At 36.5% G+C, this 18,011-nt stretch overlaps 1 protein-coding gene across 1 annotated transcript in view; it reads right to left on the bottom strand.

The window, feature by feature from the left end:
* Nucleotides 1–370: 370 nt before the first annotated feature.
* Wdr62 (WD repeat domain 62) overlaps nt 371–18,011 on the bottom strand; it is a 282,962-nt gene continuing 265,321 nt past the window's right edge. The window contains exons 26-34 of the mRNA XM_085956946.1: nt 10,751–15,160; nt 8,497–8,631; nt 7,460–7,590; nt 7,033–7,180; nt 6,629–6,793; nt 6,271–6,423; nt 4,903–5,049; nt 4,348–4,563; nt 371–2,620 (exon numbers count right to left, since the gene is read on the bottom strand). Of these exons, the coding sequence (XP_085813072.1) occupies nt 2,463–2,620; nt 4,348–4,563; nt 4,903–5,049; nt 6,271–6,423; nt 6,629–6,793; nt 7,033–7,180; nt 7,460–7,590; nt 8,497–8,631; nt 10,751–15,160 (5,663 nt within the window). The 3' untranslated portion in view covers nt 371–2,462. The remainder of the gene's footprint in view (nt 2,621–4,347; nt 4,564–4,902; nt 5,050–6,270; nt 6,424–6,628; nt 6,794–7,032; nt 7,181–7,459; nt 7,591–8,496; nt 8,632–10,750; nt 15,161–18,011) is intronic.

Here is an 18,011-nt window from a genome sequence, read left to right as displayed (position 1 = left end):
TATTGTCGGAGGTCATCGTTAAGATTCCGTCAGAAGTAATTTTTTTTTCCGACCATGTCTGTTCCTAATAAGATCATATGGGCCTTCACAGAGTGGAGGTTTCTATTAACAGATTTTCTTTTTAAGAAAAATGGATGCCAGCCACTTGCTCAACCTATTAGCTCCATACTCTGACTCATACACAAATTGAAAAACAATATGTGTACTTGCCAGACCCAGGATTCGAACCTGGTACCCACGACGTTATAGGCCGACGCTTAAGCCGCGCGGCCATCGTGGGTGTGATTTTCAGGACAGGCAGTGACACGAGTAATTTATTACGATAATAATAATATGTAGATTTTGAGAAATTATTTTTTAGTTTGTTTTTGGTTACCCACTGTTAGTATGTAAGAAGCACAAAAACATGATTGATAATATAGAAATAAAACTACCTCCGATAGATGATACATAATTAAATTGAATCTGTGATTAAGCGAGGCGAAAGTGAATCGGTGTTAAAATTTATTACAAGTGACAAATGAATTGAATTAATCAAAAAATTATTAAAAATTACACCGCATTGCAAAATCACTTGCATAATCTTTTATGATTAATGAGGATTATTTAAATGCAGTTTTATAAATGTATATTTATGTACAAATAACATTTTTATAAAAGATGAAATTCACTCAGTCAATTCCTGTGTGCATATCCATACATGACTCAATGGGGTATGACTCAATGTAACAATGATTCAAAATAATTTGTCATCGCTTTATAAATACCAAACATATTTACAATTGTTAGGCAATATTTTTTGTGAATCGTTCGAGATCAACTCGAGGAGATAAATACCGCAAAAGAGGATTTGAGCTCAGGACCTTATGAATCGCTGTGTATACGCAATGTTTAGAAATACTATATACTACATAATCGATTTCACCAATAGTCATGTATAAATAAATATGCACATCATTCAATAATAATATAAACCAAAAATTGTATAACTGTCAATTATTCTTACTCTAAAATATTTTAAAGCTGCCGTTATCTAACACTAGCCAAAGAGAGTTTTATAAAAACATGCCATACGCAAATATATAATATAACAAAATAGTAGAAACCGTTTTTTGACACTTAAAAGGCGTAATAATTACTGAATATTGTATACCATGTTATGAAAATCGATCATGTTATTTATAATCTGGATGAGAGAGGTCCCCGGTGATGACGAATTTAGTTTAGTTTTAACAGATCCTGTTCTGCTAAAATATATACAAAACACAATAATACGTAATATTAAAAATATTATATTTTGTAGGAAACCCGACTATTGAATCCAATTTAAATGTATAAAATTAGTAAGTAAAGTTTTGTCTGTCAATTTTGTTATTGTAATGAAATTAACATAGGTTCCAAAAAACCATAAACAGAAAGGCAATCGAGTCATAAATGTTACTCCAGAGGTCTGTCAAAAATTCCGTAGGCCGTAGGTCCTTCAAAAACAACATCAATAAATTGTACATATTAATTAATCATCAATCACTTTCTAATATTATTATGATCACCTATGTTCAATAATAATTATCACGAATCAAACGTTTTCAGCTACATACTAAATGGTATTTTCCAATAATATATATTACTTATTTTACATTACACAAATCGTCAATAAAAAACAAACAAAACAACATTATATAGACTTTAAATAACATTGCAATAAGTATGTATGTTCCACTTTTAAAGCAATCTTTACCGCCTTTTCTGATTTAGATTTTTAAAATTCAATGCACAGGAATGCACGTATGTATGAATTTATTAAACAATAATAACACGTCTACTTTTTTCTACAAACTCAATGATCGCATGCGCGCATTTCGATTGTATGAATTTCAGATACTACGATCTGTTCTAAGGTATTCTCATTGTATTAAATGTTTAAAACGCACATCCCCATGATTATGAAACGGTTAATTTGTAAGGATTCCTCCCATCGCACTATCGAAAGAAACAAAAACTAAATATGTATGCAGGAGGGTAACATCGAAATGCGCGGCTTAGAATTCCCCGCTGGTCTCATTTTATACAACGCTATTCACAACTCGATGACGGGGTAATAATACAAAAAGTTCTTAAATAACGATGAAATTCACAAACGAGCATCTACCGCGACTATCTATTATCGTACAAAACAAGCGGACGAAATATAATAATTATCAGAATAGATACGCTACTCGATCGATGGAGATGACGGAACACTGCCGCAGCCGAATTGATCGGACGAAATGCACCGTCTCCGATAAATAATATCGTCATCGAGAGACTAGTCTCGCTCGGGACGGCGAATTCGACAGATGCGGGCCGACGACGATCGTTCAAAACGATGAGAACGTCATCTTCACTTTGGGTAGATCGGTTACTTATGAGGTTAGAATGACACGGGGGAGAGCGCACGGGGCGGGGGTGGAGGGGGTCCTGTACTAGCTGCCTTGGGTAGAGTAGGCGGGCTGTCCTTTGCCGTTGGGCGGGGCGCCGCCGTGGCCGAAGTTGTTCACCACTTCGTACAGCACGTCCGTTATCTTGTCCATCACCTGCATCGCTTGACCTTGATTCAGATCACCGTTTCTCGCAGGCAGACCTTCAAAATAAAAGCAACATCAACGATTAAATTCCAAATATTTTATCATTATGATGTGATTTTAACATATTTGGTAAATTCATTATTTCCCGTGTAGGTCTTGGGTATTAACCCTTACACTGCGTATGGCATGTAAACATGCCATAGACTTTATCTCGTATTTTCGACCAAACTAGAAGAGACACTTGTGGATAATATGCTTTAAAAATTAGTTCAAACCTTTAGGTAGACATATCAGGCAACAGATCATAAAAATGTCAAGTAAAACACAAGGAAATATATTTTTGAAAAGAACACTCGTTATTCAGTCATTTGAATCGCGCGCCATTGCGAAGACGGGTGTACTCCATGCGTCACCAGGGTTATCAAAACAAAACATGGTCATGCATCGAAAAGTGTGCACCGATAATATTTTTATTTACCTTTTAATTAATTATTACGATTACGTTAGTGTTATGTATTTTTTCTTAGTGATTTGTGATCTCGATAGAAACATCTTGACGATTTGTTTTTAGTATTTTTTGTCATTATAAATATATGTGAAATAATTATTTCACCCGCCAAAATGTCACTACCACATAATATTATCGAAGAAATCAGGCTGGAAAATATTTTATCGACGCACAGCTCTCCAGTAAATTTGTATGGCTTTGTTCATTGTTCCATATTTGATATTTACAATATTTTATAATGGGTAATAATTTTTATTTTTTATGTGCCACGAAACTGTGTTAGCTCTGTTTACATGGTCATATTTTGCCTGGCGAACTTTTGACAGGCCCTTTGTACAATGAAAAAGCCGACGGCGCCTCATAAATTATATTATAATAGTATTTTAGCAGTGGGGTAATTATTTTTACTGTTATTCTCCAAAACATCCTAATGAGTAAGTGTCACGATGACGGAACATTATTTTATGGCAACGAAAATAAATATAGGTTCACAATTTGAAACGGTATAAAATTTCAGTTTACGACTTACAAAATGCGATAAGATAACCCACTGGATTATTCCACAAGTGTGATTTTGATTTAGTAATATATCTGTCATAGACCGTAACCAACTCTAGCAGCATGTACCCAGCCCTGTGTATAACAAATACAAACGCGGCGGAGCGCTTGCTAGTATGTGTTAAAAATCGTGTATGTGACATTGGACGGCCCGCCATATAGACGCGCGGCCAAAGCTTGGATATTTTTTAGCGTCTTCATTTTCTTCGATTTTTTTTAGTGAGAATGTCACGAATATAGTTTATTTCTTGGTGTATTTGGAATAACTGATATATAGTTCATCTAGTAATCTATTTTTTTAATTTTAAAATCGATCTGTTTTAGCTGTAGTGACCGTTTTAACAGATCAGTTGACTGAAAATAAATTCCCGCGAAAATGGCTCACGTGGAAAGGGTTAACAATTTATTTATGAAAAATCTCGCCACCGGATGTAATGCCAGAAGATCCTCAAATATAGAACAAAACTCTTCTATGACTGCACCGTAACCGAAGATATTGAACCTTCTTCCCATAAAAATTGCTGAAGGCAACTTCAATTTTGCCATGTGCCACTATTATATGCAAAAAAAAAATTGAGCCCTGGATGTTTTTATGAAAATAAATGGTCTGTTCTTTGCCATCACTGTCATACGTTTAGGCTCCATCTTTATACAAGAAAGTTTTTCAACATCGTTGACTGAAACCTTTAAAGATGAAATATTAAGGAAATGTCATACTTTTGGAGACTAGCTCGTCTAGGGACGTGGCGAGGGCATTGACATCTTTAGTCTTTCCAGGGCTGATGGTGCTGTGTCTTCCGCCCTCCGAATGAAGGTGGTCATGCTCCAACAAAAGGCTGTGATGGTTCTGCAGGTCCACTCCATTAACTCTTGGTCGACCGATTGTCGCAGAAGACAACATCTTTTGAGCTTCCATCATTGCTGATTCGAGACCTAGAAAGATCGTCAGTATCATTTTGATTTCATATAACCGCCAGAGAGTAAATTCAGTTGACAGACGAAAACTGAAGAGTAAACTTTGCGGAAGACGCAAATCAAATGTCGACATATTTTATTAAAATTTGGGAAACACTGAACAGTTATTAGTTATTACACTGTTTAAAATTGGATTGAACATTAAAAACTCGCCATGGGAAGGGTCTAGGAAACAAATAACATTACCAATCCGGCATATCTTGAGAATGGCATTTGCAACGAGCCTGATACATCGAGGAAAGAAGGAGCAATACGCGGTTTATTAGTTTATATAGTATTAAATTAAATATAATATACCTTGGATCATGGCGGCGTTATCGGGGAACGCATCGTGGAAGTCTCCGCTGGAGGAGGGACTTCCCGACAGGGAACTGTACATTTGGACGATCTTCGCTGTAAGCTTCGTCAACTGCTGAGCGAGCTGCTGACACGCCATCGGACTCACTATAACAATTCAAGGTAAAATGATAATATTTACAAAAATGTTCACAAAATTAATATTGTGCATTTTTTCTTTTTATGCCACCATCCACTATAAGTTGGGCAACTGAACCGCTTTTAGTTTACATGATCGCGAAATTATCTAGAAGTACTTATCTCATATACGAACGCAAATTTAACAATTTTGTATTGTGCACTAATAGCGCGATGCAGAACCATCCGTTTTAACTAAGGCGGTCTTTGCGATAGACACTATCCAGAGACGCTAAATGTAGTCCGTCTAAGTTAAGAGCGTATTCCCTATGGTTGACCGTACTTTAACTGGCTTCGTTCGCTTTTTATATTGAAAATTGTACCATATTTAAAATTTCTCTTTCCCCCAGTTTAGGTAATTATTGTTTAATTGTTAAACAATGACAAAAATATGACAACTGTACAATATAAATGCAACAACTATAAATTAATACACAATTAATATTTAATTATAATACTTTTATGTTTCCGTCATCAGTGTTTATAAGTCATTTCACAGGCACCATGTTTTTTTCCAAAAACGGTAACACTGGACTCTCTAGTCCGCCATTTTTCACTAAATGTCAAATTGTTTACAATCTACAATTCTATGGATTATGTCATGATGAAACAATAAAATTATCCAACTCGTCTGCATAATTTAAAAGATGCATTAGAAATAATACAATATATATAATATAGAATGATTGACACCAATATTACCATTATGGTGTGGGTTATATTATATTCTCTACCACTTCCCAAATATTATAACCTGAAAAATATTCATACATATTATGCAAATATTTTCAATCAAATCTCATGCCCTCGATATTTTGACAGCATATGTCACTTGTCAATACTGCCATCTATACTTTTGTCCGTAGCTTTTACTCCTACATGACAGCTCGTTGTGTTTGGATACTGTAGGCAACGCAATCTTAGTAACCGAAATCTGCATCTTGAGATTTGTTAAGATACGTGCCTATCTTAGCGATTTATGCGCGTAAGTTTGGTTCTGCATCGCACTCTGACAATGCAGGCGAGTTGTTTTCTGATTTTATTTCCATAGATATGATATACACAATTTTAACAGGCTGTGCCCTCACTGAGCAGACATCTTACATAGGTAGATCTGGTCACCCAATTTTTCTTATGTAAGCCGTATTGAAACATTTGAATATTGAACTGCTCAATTGAAATTGCACAAACCTTGTCCGGTATTTGGATCAACGGTCATTCCCCCTCCCAGGCTGGACGGCATGGAAGGCGCGGAGTGCTTTCGGGAGGGTACGGTGCCGGCCGTCAGGCGATGCGTCACCTCTCGCGCTTTCGATGACAAGTCTCGTTCGCTACCGCTGCGACCTGCAACATGTTCATAATAAATAACCGAAATAGGGTGCTTCAAAGATCACTCTCCTCAAAAATATTATAAATCAAATTTAGAATAGTTCTCCATTCGGCTGATGAATGTGGACATAAAAGGCTTTCTAAAATAGATGCCGCATATCCACATATGATGATGCATGTATTTGTCATTAGCAAAGTAGTCACATGACAAACGTCTCACCCATATTCCTCCTGTGCTGTGTGGAGTCGACGACTGCCCGCGGAGGTCTCGGGGGCACAGCGGGCTTGTTCAATCCTCCCGCGGAGCCGCTCGTTCCGTTTCCAGTTCCGCTTCCCCCGTTTTCTTCCGAGCTCGAGTCCTCTTGCCCCACACTCGACAGGTTTACTGAGACGATATTCGAAAATATATTTTTAAATCGTTTCATTAGACGGTTCAATTTGTAAGCAAAATAAAATAAGTTAATTATTTTATAGGCATAAGATTTACTGTCCAATGTGACTCGACATTAAAGAAATCTACTGATTTTATTAAATGTGAATCAAATGTGAGCATATGTTATGAGTTTATGATAAATTAAAAATCATGAGCGGTTTAATACCAAGATGTAGTTTTATTGAAATCACCTGAGCTATAGGCGGCCTGCACGCCTCTTCTCCTCGCCGCCAAGGGAGCCGCCTTGTTCTGCGAACTGATGGTGGGCCTCATCAATCCTCCTGCCCGCGACGCATTACTTCTACCGCTCGGTGTTCCCGCTTCCGATTCAGAGTCACTCTAAAAATACAACATCCGATTTCCGGTTAAATATTATGTGAGGGCAAAAGGAACTCATGAAATAATTTTATTATCCAGTAAATAATTTACTAAACAATAAAGCAGTTATAATATAAACTACTAACACATTGAATGCTATATATTTGTTCTAAATTTGAATACAACCTCGAGTGAAAACTTGAAAAGAAATTATCATTTTTTTACGGTTGACCGATCTATTACGAACCATCACCGATCGATACGCCGTTCGGTTAAGTTTTATATTTTTAAAATAAATACCTGGTTGAGTACTCCTACGCTGCTGCTTCTCGTCATGTTCGAGCCGAACTGTTTGGAATGCCTTCCGGACGGTCTACTTGAGCCGGATAACTTGCTGTTACTGCCGCCGCCTTGCATCAATTTACCGGAAACTATTATTAACAGGAAAACAAACCGAAAAAAAACATTAGACATCGGATTGTGGATACACAGACGCGATTAAAAATACTTATTCATTTAATTAGTTGAAATTTTAAAATTGATAAATATAATATGTCTGGTATAATATCGGTAAATGTAAATGCTCAAGGCTCTATTGTAGGAATATTTCATTGTAATTCATTTATCATATTGTATTTGCAGCTATTTTGTTTATAAAAGAATTCTTTAGAGAAGATATTATGATCATATAACATTTAAGAATTAAAATATCAATCATGAGGTACCATACCTACATAATATGCACTAAAATAACAATTATTAAATAAATCAAACATGCTTTTGTCTTCTGCTAAAATGTTTTATCAACATTCCAAAATCACCTACTTAACTTATATATAAATATTACAAAACTGAATGTTTGTATTTCATAACAATAATGAACTAAACATTGGCCATGAAGGTAATATAGTAGTTAGGTTCCCAAGTTGTTTGTGAAAAATTGTATTGAAAACGTAAATATGGTTTTAATTTCAGTTTGTCGATTTGTGTAGAGCAGTAATACAATTATAACATGCGTTATTAGTAGCGAACAAAATCTCACAAGTTAACATTCATACAAATATACGTACGTTATTGTGAAATTGGCAGCATTGGAAGAATATCAGGTATCTTACAAAATGTCCTATTGCATTTAATGTTTCCATGGCAATAGCCGGCTATACATTTTATCATAGTATTATATTTGTATGTATTAACATTAACTGGAATCGCCATCGCTGATTTCAAAATCAAAAGAAACAACTATGATATTACTCATTTCGAACGTGATAAATGAATAATAATTTAATATCTTTTTGAAAAAAGTAAGAAACGTTCACGGCAGTCGGGCGACTCACCTTGCAAGCTCATCCTAGGCGAAGGACTGGGCTTGAATGCTAGATCCGATAGAGATATTGCCCTCCGCAACCCGCAATTCTGATCCTCGTCTATCAATGAATTGAAATCGTTGTTGGACGATCTGTTTCTTGAACCTTTTGTGCCAATTATACAAATTAATTTCCCGCAATTCAGAAGTACAAATTTTCAGCGATCGTTCGATTGATTTTAGAAGTTAAATAATATCAGCACAGATTAATATCCATACGGACAGATTTTTTTTGTAAATAAAATGTGTCATTTTAAAAATTCAATGAATCGTAAAAAATGTATCAAATAATTTGATCATTAGATAGTTGGATATCAAGATAAAATTTAGTAGAGATCAGTCGGTGTCGAATAATTGGCAGTTCAATTGATTTTTTCACAGTAGCATATTAGGCAGTTTTTCGGCCAGTTTGTTTTGTATCGGTATGTCGAGACGGCGGTGGTGGTGATGTCGGCGATGAGATCGGCGTGAGATGGAAAAAAAGAAAAGAAAAAACACACATGACTATCTAGTTTTACGCTACATTGAAAACAATAACATGCCATTTCAAGTTTCAAGGAGCCTTATTTATTTTTTTATCTTCATCTGTTATTAACTTTACTGTCAATATCTCAATGACAACGCTTTTTAGTAACATCTTAATTGATTTCCAGTAAATAAATAAGATTCTTTGATAATACGATGCAATATTTTCTAATATAAATGAGAAATAAAACATTTAAAATCATTCCATGCAGCAAAACTATGTATCTAAAAATATACAAAATAAAAGTGATATGATTAATTATTACGGTAGGTAACTAGTGATCCTTGGCTTAAGATAGCAGAAGTTATAGTATTTTCTGCATTATTCTGCAAATTATGTGTATGAGCAGTACTCTTGATTAGGGAAATCAAAAAAGTACCGATACCGGGTAGCAAATGATATGTATTACTCGTGGAATAATATTCATACTATTTATTTAAATTTAATATCCTTAGAAATCAATTCGTGACTTATAATTCTTTTACTAGGTATGGACGTAAAGCTTGAGTAACCTTAACTGGCTACATTATATCCATACATACTTAAAGAAACTGCAGTCGCAAGTAGAATAAAAGTCTTGTGAATTCGATTTCGAAAATTAATTGTGAATGTGAAAAATCATTTCATGCAAGTGAATGAAAGTGCTAAACATAGTCTTGTCTAGTCTCAAAAAACATTGATTAACGTAGGTACAGCAAAATGTGACAGAGGTAATATTTTTTAATTCAGCCATTCACAGCAGTATGCGGCCGCGTGTAATAATACTATGTATGTTTCAGCATTCCTTAATGACAAAACGATTTGCAATCTGACATCTGTATTTTAATGCATTAACTATTTTAAAAAAATACAAAGTCTTTATAAAATCATTTCAGTCTTGGCGGATTCAAAATATATTTTCTGTCAATAGAAATTCAACTGGATGAAGCAAAAAAATAATAGAAATGAAGATAAATGAAGGCTGTTGGGTTGGTAAGCCAAAACACTCGTCAGCGGTGCTCAAGGTGGAGATACTATGCAGTATTTTGAAAAGGCCAATTTATCATTTATTTCCAATTACATTCCTACAAGTACTTAATTAGTATTTTATAAAAGAATTTCGTCCCTTACACGCTAAAATTATTACAATATTTATATTATAATATTTAGAATGATAAATAAAAATGTCAGACTGACAACCTTCATTTATATAAAAATCACAAAAATATACACAAATCACAGCTGAAAATAAATAAAACGAATTATATAACATATATCACAAAAGGAGCTAGAAAAAGATAATAAAACATACTCTTGCACAATAATTGCTAGAAAAGTACAACGTTGATTGAAAAAGCCGAAACGAAATAATCGATGGACGACAACAGCGATGCGATGGTTTTTTAATTTGACAGAAATAAAAACAGATTTCGTGAAACCTACACACGAGGCTTCAATTTAAATGGTTAAATTGAATCCTGGATTTAGCATTTCACTTATGCAGTCTGATCTCAAATTTGTCAACTCAATTCGGATCATTCTGAGTAGCTTTTACATGTTATTATCATAGATTATTGATCATTTATGATTACAATTACTCAGGAGAGAAATCTCAGACTGATGTTCCATTGTATGTACATATTCATTGACAGCGGATTATTGCAACAATTTTAATGGAATGTTTGAAATAGTCTTGTTAATAGATCATGAAATAAGCTACTAAAAATTATCGATTGATTAAAAAATTCAAGCACAGGCCGCAATGTCAGTTTTACAACATGCTCGGTGCCAGTCTGCCAACCTTGAAGCGCGGTCAGCTTGGGCGGCAGAAGCGGGAACGGCCGTCTACTTCCGGCGGGTCCGATTGGCGACGTCCCCGTACGACCGCCGCAATTCGTCGGTGAAACCGCACTTTTTGATTTAGTCAGCAAAGGAATGGGATTGACGGTGTGATCTTGCAGCTTCAACGGAGCTCTGGGAGTAGAATACGCCGGCAGTCTCCCTCTGTCGAACTTATTACGGAAGAGACTAGAAATTCTGGAAGTTTTGGGTTTGGACGATCCGAAGAATAGCCGTTTCGGCGAATTGGTGCAGCTGGAGCTTGTCGTGGACGATTCGTAATTCTCGCTGTCCAAATGTATATCCGTCTTAGGAATAACTGTCACGTTGTATACTCTCTGTTTTAAATTTTTGCTCTTATTCGATCCGTTTGTCGTATCCAATTTACTATCGGCTGCGTTGTTCAATAATTCTTTCACTCTGTCTTCGCAGTCTTCCGTCTCCCCTCCTAAATCTCCAGGATCATGTTTGGGGTCTAAATCGGGTTCAGGGAATTGGATTTCGTCAGACTCGGTCAGCGGAATGTTTCCGCTTTCGTTCCCGACAAATTTTTCTTCCAAGCAGGATACCAGGTCGACGTTTTCTCCTTCGAGGACATCGGGCAGGCTGAGATTTCTCTTCATGTCTTTTTTAATACTGTTCTCTTCCTTGTCACTGTCAAAGTCATCGTAAGTCAAACTGAAGAAGTCAGCGGGGTCCATGGTAGGTTTGCTCTGTTGCTTCGATGCCAGCTTTTCAAAATTTCGCGACAGCAACTTGACGGTGCCCTTTCCGTCGCTGAAATTTGCTTTCAACGGTCTCATCCGGCATTCTTTCAAAAATTTCTCTTGCAATATTTTTCTCTCTTCCAATTCCACCAGTTTGTTTATGATGTCGATCTTTCTCTCGATGTCTTTGTACATGTCGATGTCTTCCGTAGTGATGGTGGACTTACTCTCGAAGTCGTCAGGAGTGCCAAAGTTGTAAACTTTAGTACCGCTGCAAGACGGCACTTCGCCATCTTTTTGACAGGTTTTTAAGAAAGGCATATTTTTATTGGAGACAGAATTTTTCAACAAATTATTTGCTGTCAAATTAGTACTGTTCGCATCGAACTTACAATTGTCGCTGAAACTTTCATAATTCAAAGAGTCTTTTGCAAAATTTTCTCGCGACTTGTCGTCCAGAATATTATCCAGCGAGTCCAGGCTAAGCTCGGACATTCGTTCGCATTTCTTTTGATTGGCAATGAATTCCAGACTGTCCATCTGAATCTCAGACTTATTGTCGACACCGCCCTTTTCTGCAACAAATACGTCGAAAGACTTCTCTCCAATTTCGCCTTCGTTGACTGGTTTGTTTTCTTTTCCTGTGATACTTCTGCCCGACTCCGTGTGGGTCATCTCTTTGGCCATAAAAGCGTTTGAGTTTTTCGGTTGAAGGCCGTCAATTTTGGCTCGAACGTTGGCACCGAGTCCTGAATCTAATCCAGCATATCTATCGGGGTTACTTTTCAAGCGATTTTTATTATTCAATTTGACGGATGAGGTTCTTTTGACCGGTTTGGGTGGTTTGTGAGGTACAAAATCGACAGCAGGTTTTCCATTTCCATTTTTATTACTGAGACCTGTGTTTCTTTCCAAGCTTTTGGTGACTCCGTAACTTTTGACTGTAGTTTTGTTCGAATTGTTATTCGTTTGCCGATTGCTCTGGTTCTTGTCCATTTTGGACTGGGCGTGTTTTCGAATTTGGTTCTCAAATTTCTCCAAATTTTTTTGAACATGCGACACACTCTTCTCGGTCAGCCTCTTAGGTATGGGCTTAATAGAACTCACCGGCTCCATGATGACGTCGAAACTGCAACTCTTTGATTTGTTGATGCAAACGGTCTCCATGCCTTCGACAGCGCAAAGGTATTTAAATTTATTTTCGCAATTCATCAACGATTTCCGCTGATTGTTCATATATTCCTGATTTTTGCTTTTCATACTGGGTATCTCATCGTTTCTCATCCCTGCTGCGTTTCGAGTAGCGGTCTCACCATATTCCTTGATTTCATTGCCGTCGAAATAGTAAGCAATGTTTTTTCGCTGCGTTGAACAGTTTTTTGCGGAAGAATCCTGCAAGCTCAGCGATCTGGTCACGCTCTTACGAACCTTATCGGCGTTAGCGTCGTCCGGTTTGATTTCAAATCCTCGGGTGACGTTCGTGCCTCCCTGGACATAGTCACCAGTGACCAAATTTCTTGGCACGTATGTGACGCCTTCGTTTTTATAAGGGCTATGATGCTGCATGTACGTGGAGAAGTTGGAGGTATTATTTGGACTGGAGCCGTAACTTTTGGAAGTGTTATCGAATTCGTAACAACTCTGACTGGATTTTGGAATGCAGACGCCTGCTGGATTCCCCGATGCCAATTCCGGTCTTCGCACATGTCGCCGATGCTCGAACAGCATTTCCAGCGGAGCGCTCTTCGTGTATTCAGAATCGTCGGATAGAATACTTTCTAAAGAATTACAATTAGTCTTTGACATCAGCTGATTATCGCTATCTGATTGCAAGAGGTCATCGGAGAGCACAGACTCTTGACTGGCGCTGCTCTTCATAAGTTTTCTCTGATTCAAAAAGAAGCTGGCGCTGCTGTGGCGATGTTTCTCCAAATAGGCAGCGTCCGCAAGATTCTCAACGGAACAGTTCTGCGAGTCGTCGATGAACTGTTTTTCGTATGTTCGCTTCTGCAAGAAAGCATTCTGGTCTCCGTACTTCATGAAAATATCATTGGAAACACTGGAGCAATTGGAGTTTTCGTCCGTGCAGCTCAGCATGGACTCGTTGGATCCGGTGACGCATCTCTTGGTGAGGGCACTGCAGCACCTGTGCACGTTGTTGATAATATTATTATTAGCAAACTCTTGAGCTCCATAATAGGCATCAGAGAATTCTTCCAAATTGGACGGCATATTTTTAGGCAACGTGAAGCTCTTCTGCTGATTATTGTGACAGCAAGTCTCCGTTTTGACTGGTAGAGCGGACACTTTGGCGTAATTATTCATACTGTCATTGATGCCTGCGTAAATTTCATAATCGGAAACGCATCTTCTGGCGACAGAGGCGAGGGGAGTATTTCTGTGATGTGTCTTGCAAACCTTCTTAGAGTAAACTTTATTTTTATTGCTAATGTCTTGACTCAAGCTGCAGTCTTCCAAGGAGTCGGAAGAGAAGTTTCCGTCCTCCTTCAGAAGAATATCTTTGACGACGATTTCAGTTTCGGATCGTTTGGGTTCAATTTTTTTGGTTTCAGTTTTTTTCGAAAACTTCTTATCGAATGTTTTGCTGTCGACTTTATAATCCGAAGCGCCGCTGCTGGGTTCATAGTCGTCGAGATCACCATATTTCTTAGTGATCTCCGCAATCATTTTCTCGGTGTCACTTTTGATGGTGTCCACAACACTTTTTCCGTTATCCTTCATCAGCTGTCTGGTGTTCGTATCGAAATCCATAAAATAAGTCAAAGAGTTTCTTTTCCTCGCTGTTAAATTTTTGTCATACGTCGCAGTCTTCATATCACAATGTTCAGGTCTATTACCGTCCGTATCTATTTCGAAATGAGTGTCTCCCCACTTGCATTCCTCGGAGACCGGCGATACCGGACAGGATTTGTAATTCTTCAAAATACTTCTAGTTTTCAATCCTTTATTTGCAGATTTATCAGTGCCGCCTTTCAAAGAATTCGGACTATCAAAGCTAGAATTTAAATTTAACGTAAAGTTTCTACTCGTTGCCCCAACAGTGTTGCTTCGTTTATCGGGTTCCAGCTTTTGATTGGCGTTAGGAAACAGTCGGTCGAAAACTTTCCCCCCTTTTCTCGCTTCGGGCCTCTGTTGATTTGAATAATCTTTGGAATGTGTGTTATCACGCCCAAAATCGACAGTGAACGCGTAACCTCTTTCGATTTTTCTACTTGTAACGAAGTCAGGATTGAAGTTTGAATTTCCGTCCATTTCGTGATGTCTATGAGAAGACTCAAAATGTCCGTGCCTCTTCTTGACGAATTCTGAAGTGGTGCAGTTCAAGTCTTCCAATCTGAGATTATATCTATGGTTCACGTTGGCAGGAATGTCGTAAGGACTCTTATAACTATACTTATTGGAAATTAATTGACCGGCATCGTTAGTCAGGCTGTCATAGAACGTTTCCTGATTTCGATTATTGTCAACGGCGTTCGCGTTGACGGCCTGTCTACGGTTTGGCGGGTGAGGTTTATTGTCAGCGATGTTAGTCGAGTAGGGGGAGGTGTTAGACGGTTGTTTTTCTGGAGAGGAGAGAAAATGTCACAAACCACAACATGTTACTTTCAGAGGAAAAATATTTTTGTCACATAGCTATAGGTACATATTAACTCTTTTACTCCCAGCTGATTTAGCCTAGCATATGCGAAAACTCCCAAGCGTTTTTTGACAACAAATCGTCGATTTAGTTTTTTTTAAATAACTAATTCTACACATGTTTTAAAAATTTGAAACTTTTTTTGTGTGTTCTCAATGGTGTATAAAGCAATAATAAGTAATAATATTGATAGTTTACATCAATAAAACAAAAGAAAAAAATAATGTATCAATATTTATTTAGAAATGAACGGATAAAACTATGTTTGAACAACAAAACAAGTGTGACAACATTTTTTTATTTATAATTGATATATCAAATTTTATAATATAATCTATCCTTATGTAGTAACAGAAAAAAAAATAAACATATTATTATTTCTCTATGAAATAGAATTTTTATAAAGTAATCAAAAAAAATCGTATAGTGTCAAGGTATTCAAGAATATTATTCAATTCACGAAATCGCAAGAGAATTCGATACAGTATCGACGACTAACTGATATGGAATGAAGTAATTTCAAAAAATAAGTCTCAAAGCACTAAATCATTTATAATAATATTTATATTCATGTATTTTTTCACCATCTTACCAAAAATACAGTGGCATCCATTGTTAGTTCAAAAATTACAAATTTCATTTTGTAATGTGATATATGAATCATAAAACAACTAAAAGAAATATCAGAATTTAAAATGTGTCATAAAAATAATGTTTTATTATTTTTATGACCCTCTTTGGTCTCAAGTTCGACAGCAGAGCAATTATGACTTGTGAGTTATTAGGGTATGGCATAATTATAAACAATGCCGACACTAAAATAAATGTTACTCACAATCAACACACAGTGAATATAATGCTTCGTCTACATGAACGAAATATGACGGGAAAAAATTTGGAATAAATCGTAAATTTGGTTCCAAACTTTCTGCCGATGGATCGGCCCAGATGGAGTTTTCGCATAGGTATGGTGGGCCGAAATATCGGCCCCGTGGGAGTAAAAGGGTTAAGAAAGCAACCATCGCCTTTTACTTAATATATTTTGGTTCTGGATTAACCTTTTTATCGCGACATAATTTCGCTCATGTACTTGTTCGGGCGCGCTGCGATTTTTACGATTCATAAATCATACCGAAACGTCATTAAAAATGTACCTAAAAATCCACTGAGTGGCTCTAGCTATAATAAAACATTCCTTTTAATTTTACAGCATGTGAAAATAAACAAAAAGATCGTAAATTAAGCAACAGAGCTTTAAGAAATTCTGTCATACATAATAAAGCACGCTTGGAGTACATACCGCAGAGTGAAGTGGCCTCTATGATACCGGATAAGTGGTAGACACTTGCGCCGATGATTAATGTTCACACGTTTTTTAACACCAACACAGAACGCACACAATCGTTATTGTTATATTATTTCCTTACAACTTGGTCTCATATTTCAGTCACACCTAATTAATGTTTATGGCTTAACTATATTTCAAAAATTGATTTTGTCATGGTAGTCATAAAAACAGGGCACAGAGCATAAAGCGACATCACATGCTTCACACATAATGTTCGTCATTTTTCTTTTTTTATCTTTAGTAGTTGAAGCAATACACACACGACATCTTCGATATGGTTTTGTTTTATTTACTGTTGGAGGAATTTTACGGGGTAAATGTCTTAGGAGTTCTGTTTTTAAAATTCTTTTTGGGTTATTAACTACACGAGTAGTTTGTGATGTCGATGGTCTTGAGGCACTGCCATATGTTTCGATTAATTGCCGGATTACGTTTAATTGAAATTCAGCTAAACTAATTTTTTTACCGGTGATAACTTTGTAAAGTATGCTACTATTTAATAAAAATAAATCTATGATGTGGAATCCAACCTTTTTATACCACTTAAGACTCTTTCGCATACACGAGAGGCTGCTCAACATCATGTCAGCTTTGTCTACCGTGCCCATATTTTTATTATAATCCACAACGCATTGTGGTTTTATAATGGGTTGTCCTGTGGCCCTATTAATTTTATCTGTCGGTACCATGGAGTCATCGTGCATGGTACTGATCATATGCACTTCCCGCCTATCATGCCATTTTAACACGAGCAATGGGCCACGGTTAAGAGATTTTACTTGTCCTTTCTTCAGTTTATCAAATTTTGGCATTGACTTTCGTGTTTTACGTACCGTGCCGCAAGCATTTGTCTTTTTTTTATGTAGAAACTGAAATAATTCTGGGCTGCTGTACCAATTATCACAAAATAGTTTATGCCCTTTACCAAAATAATCCTTCATCAAAGTGGTGACAACAGCCCCAGATATTCCCAAAAGTTCACTATCACTTATTTCGGTTTCTACACCACAATAAATAATAAAGTCTAAAATATAACCGGTTTCCACATCACAAATCACAAATAATTTGATTCCAAACCTATGTCTTTTTGACGGTATAAATTGTTTGAATATTAATCTCCCTTTAAAAACAATGATACTTTCGTCGATGCAGAGATTTTCGTTTGGTAGCATTGTTTCTTTGAATATTTTTCTGCAGTGGTCAAGAAGTGAGCGCACTTTATAAAGACGATCTCCAGTAGGGATTTGGGTATCAGAGTAATGTAGCATTTGTAGAATCAACTCATACCGATCTCTTATCATAGTTTGGCCAAATATTTTAGAATTTAATAATGGATCAGCACTCCAATGTTCTTCAATTGTGAGATGGCGATTTCTTGTCATCAACATTGATACAGCATAAAAAACATACATCTCTTCTGGGCATGTAT

Source organism: Rhyacophila brunnea, unplaced genomic scaffold (assembly GCF_057557595.1).
Source record: "Rhyacophila brunnea isolate RB1 unplaced genomic scaffold, BYU_Rbru_1.0 scaffold_6, whole genome shotgun sequence".
In the NCBI taxonomy this organism is placed as follows: domain Eukaryota; kingdom Metazoa; phylum Arthropoda; class Insecta; order Trichoptera; family Rhyacophilidae; genus Rhyacophila; species Rhyacophila brunnea.
The sequence above is the reverse complement of the archived record's forward strand: the minus strand, read 5'-3'. Positions and strand labels throughout refer to the sequence as shown.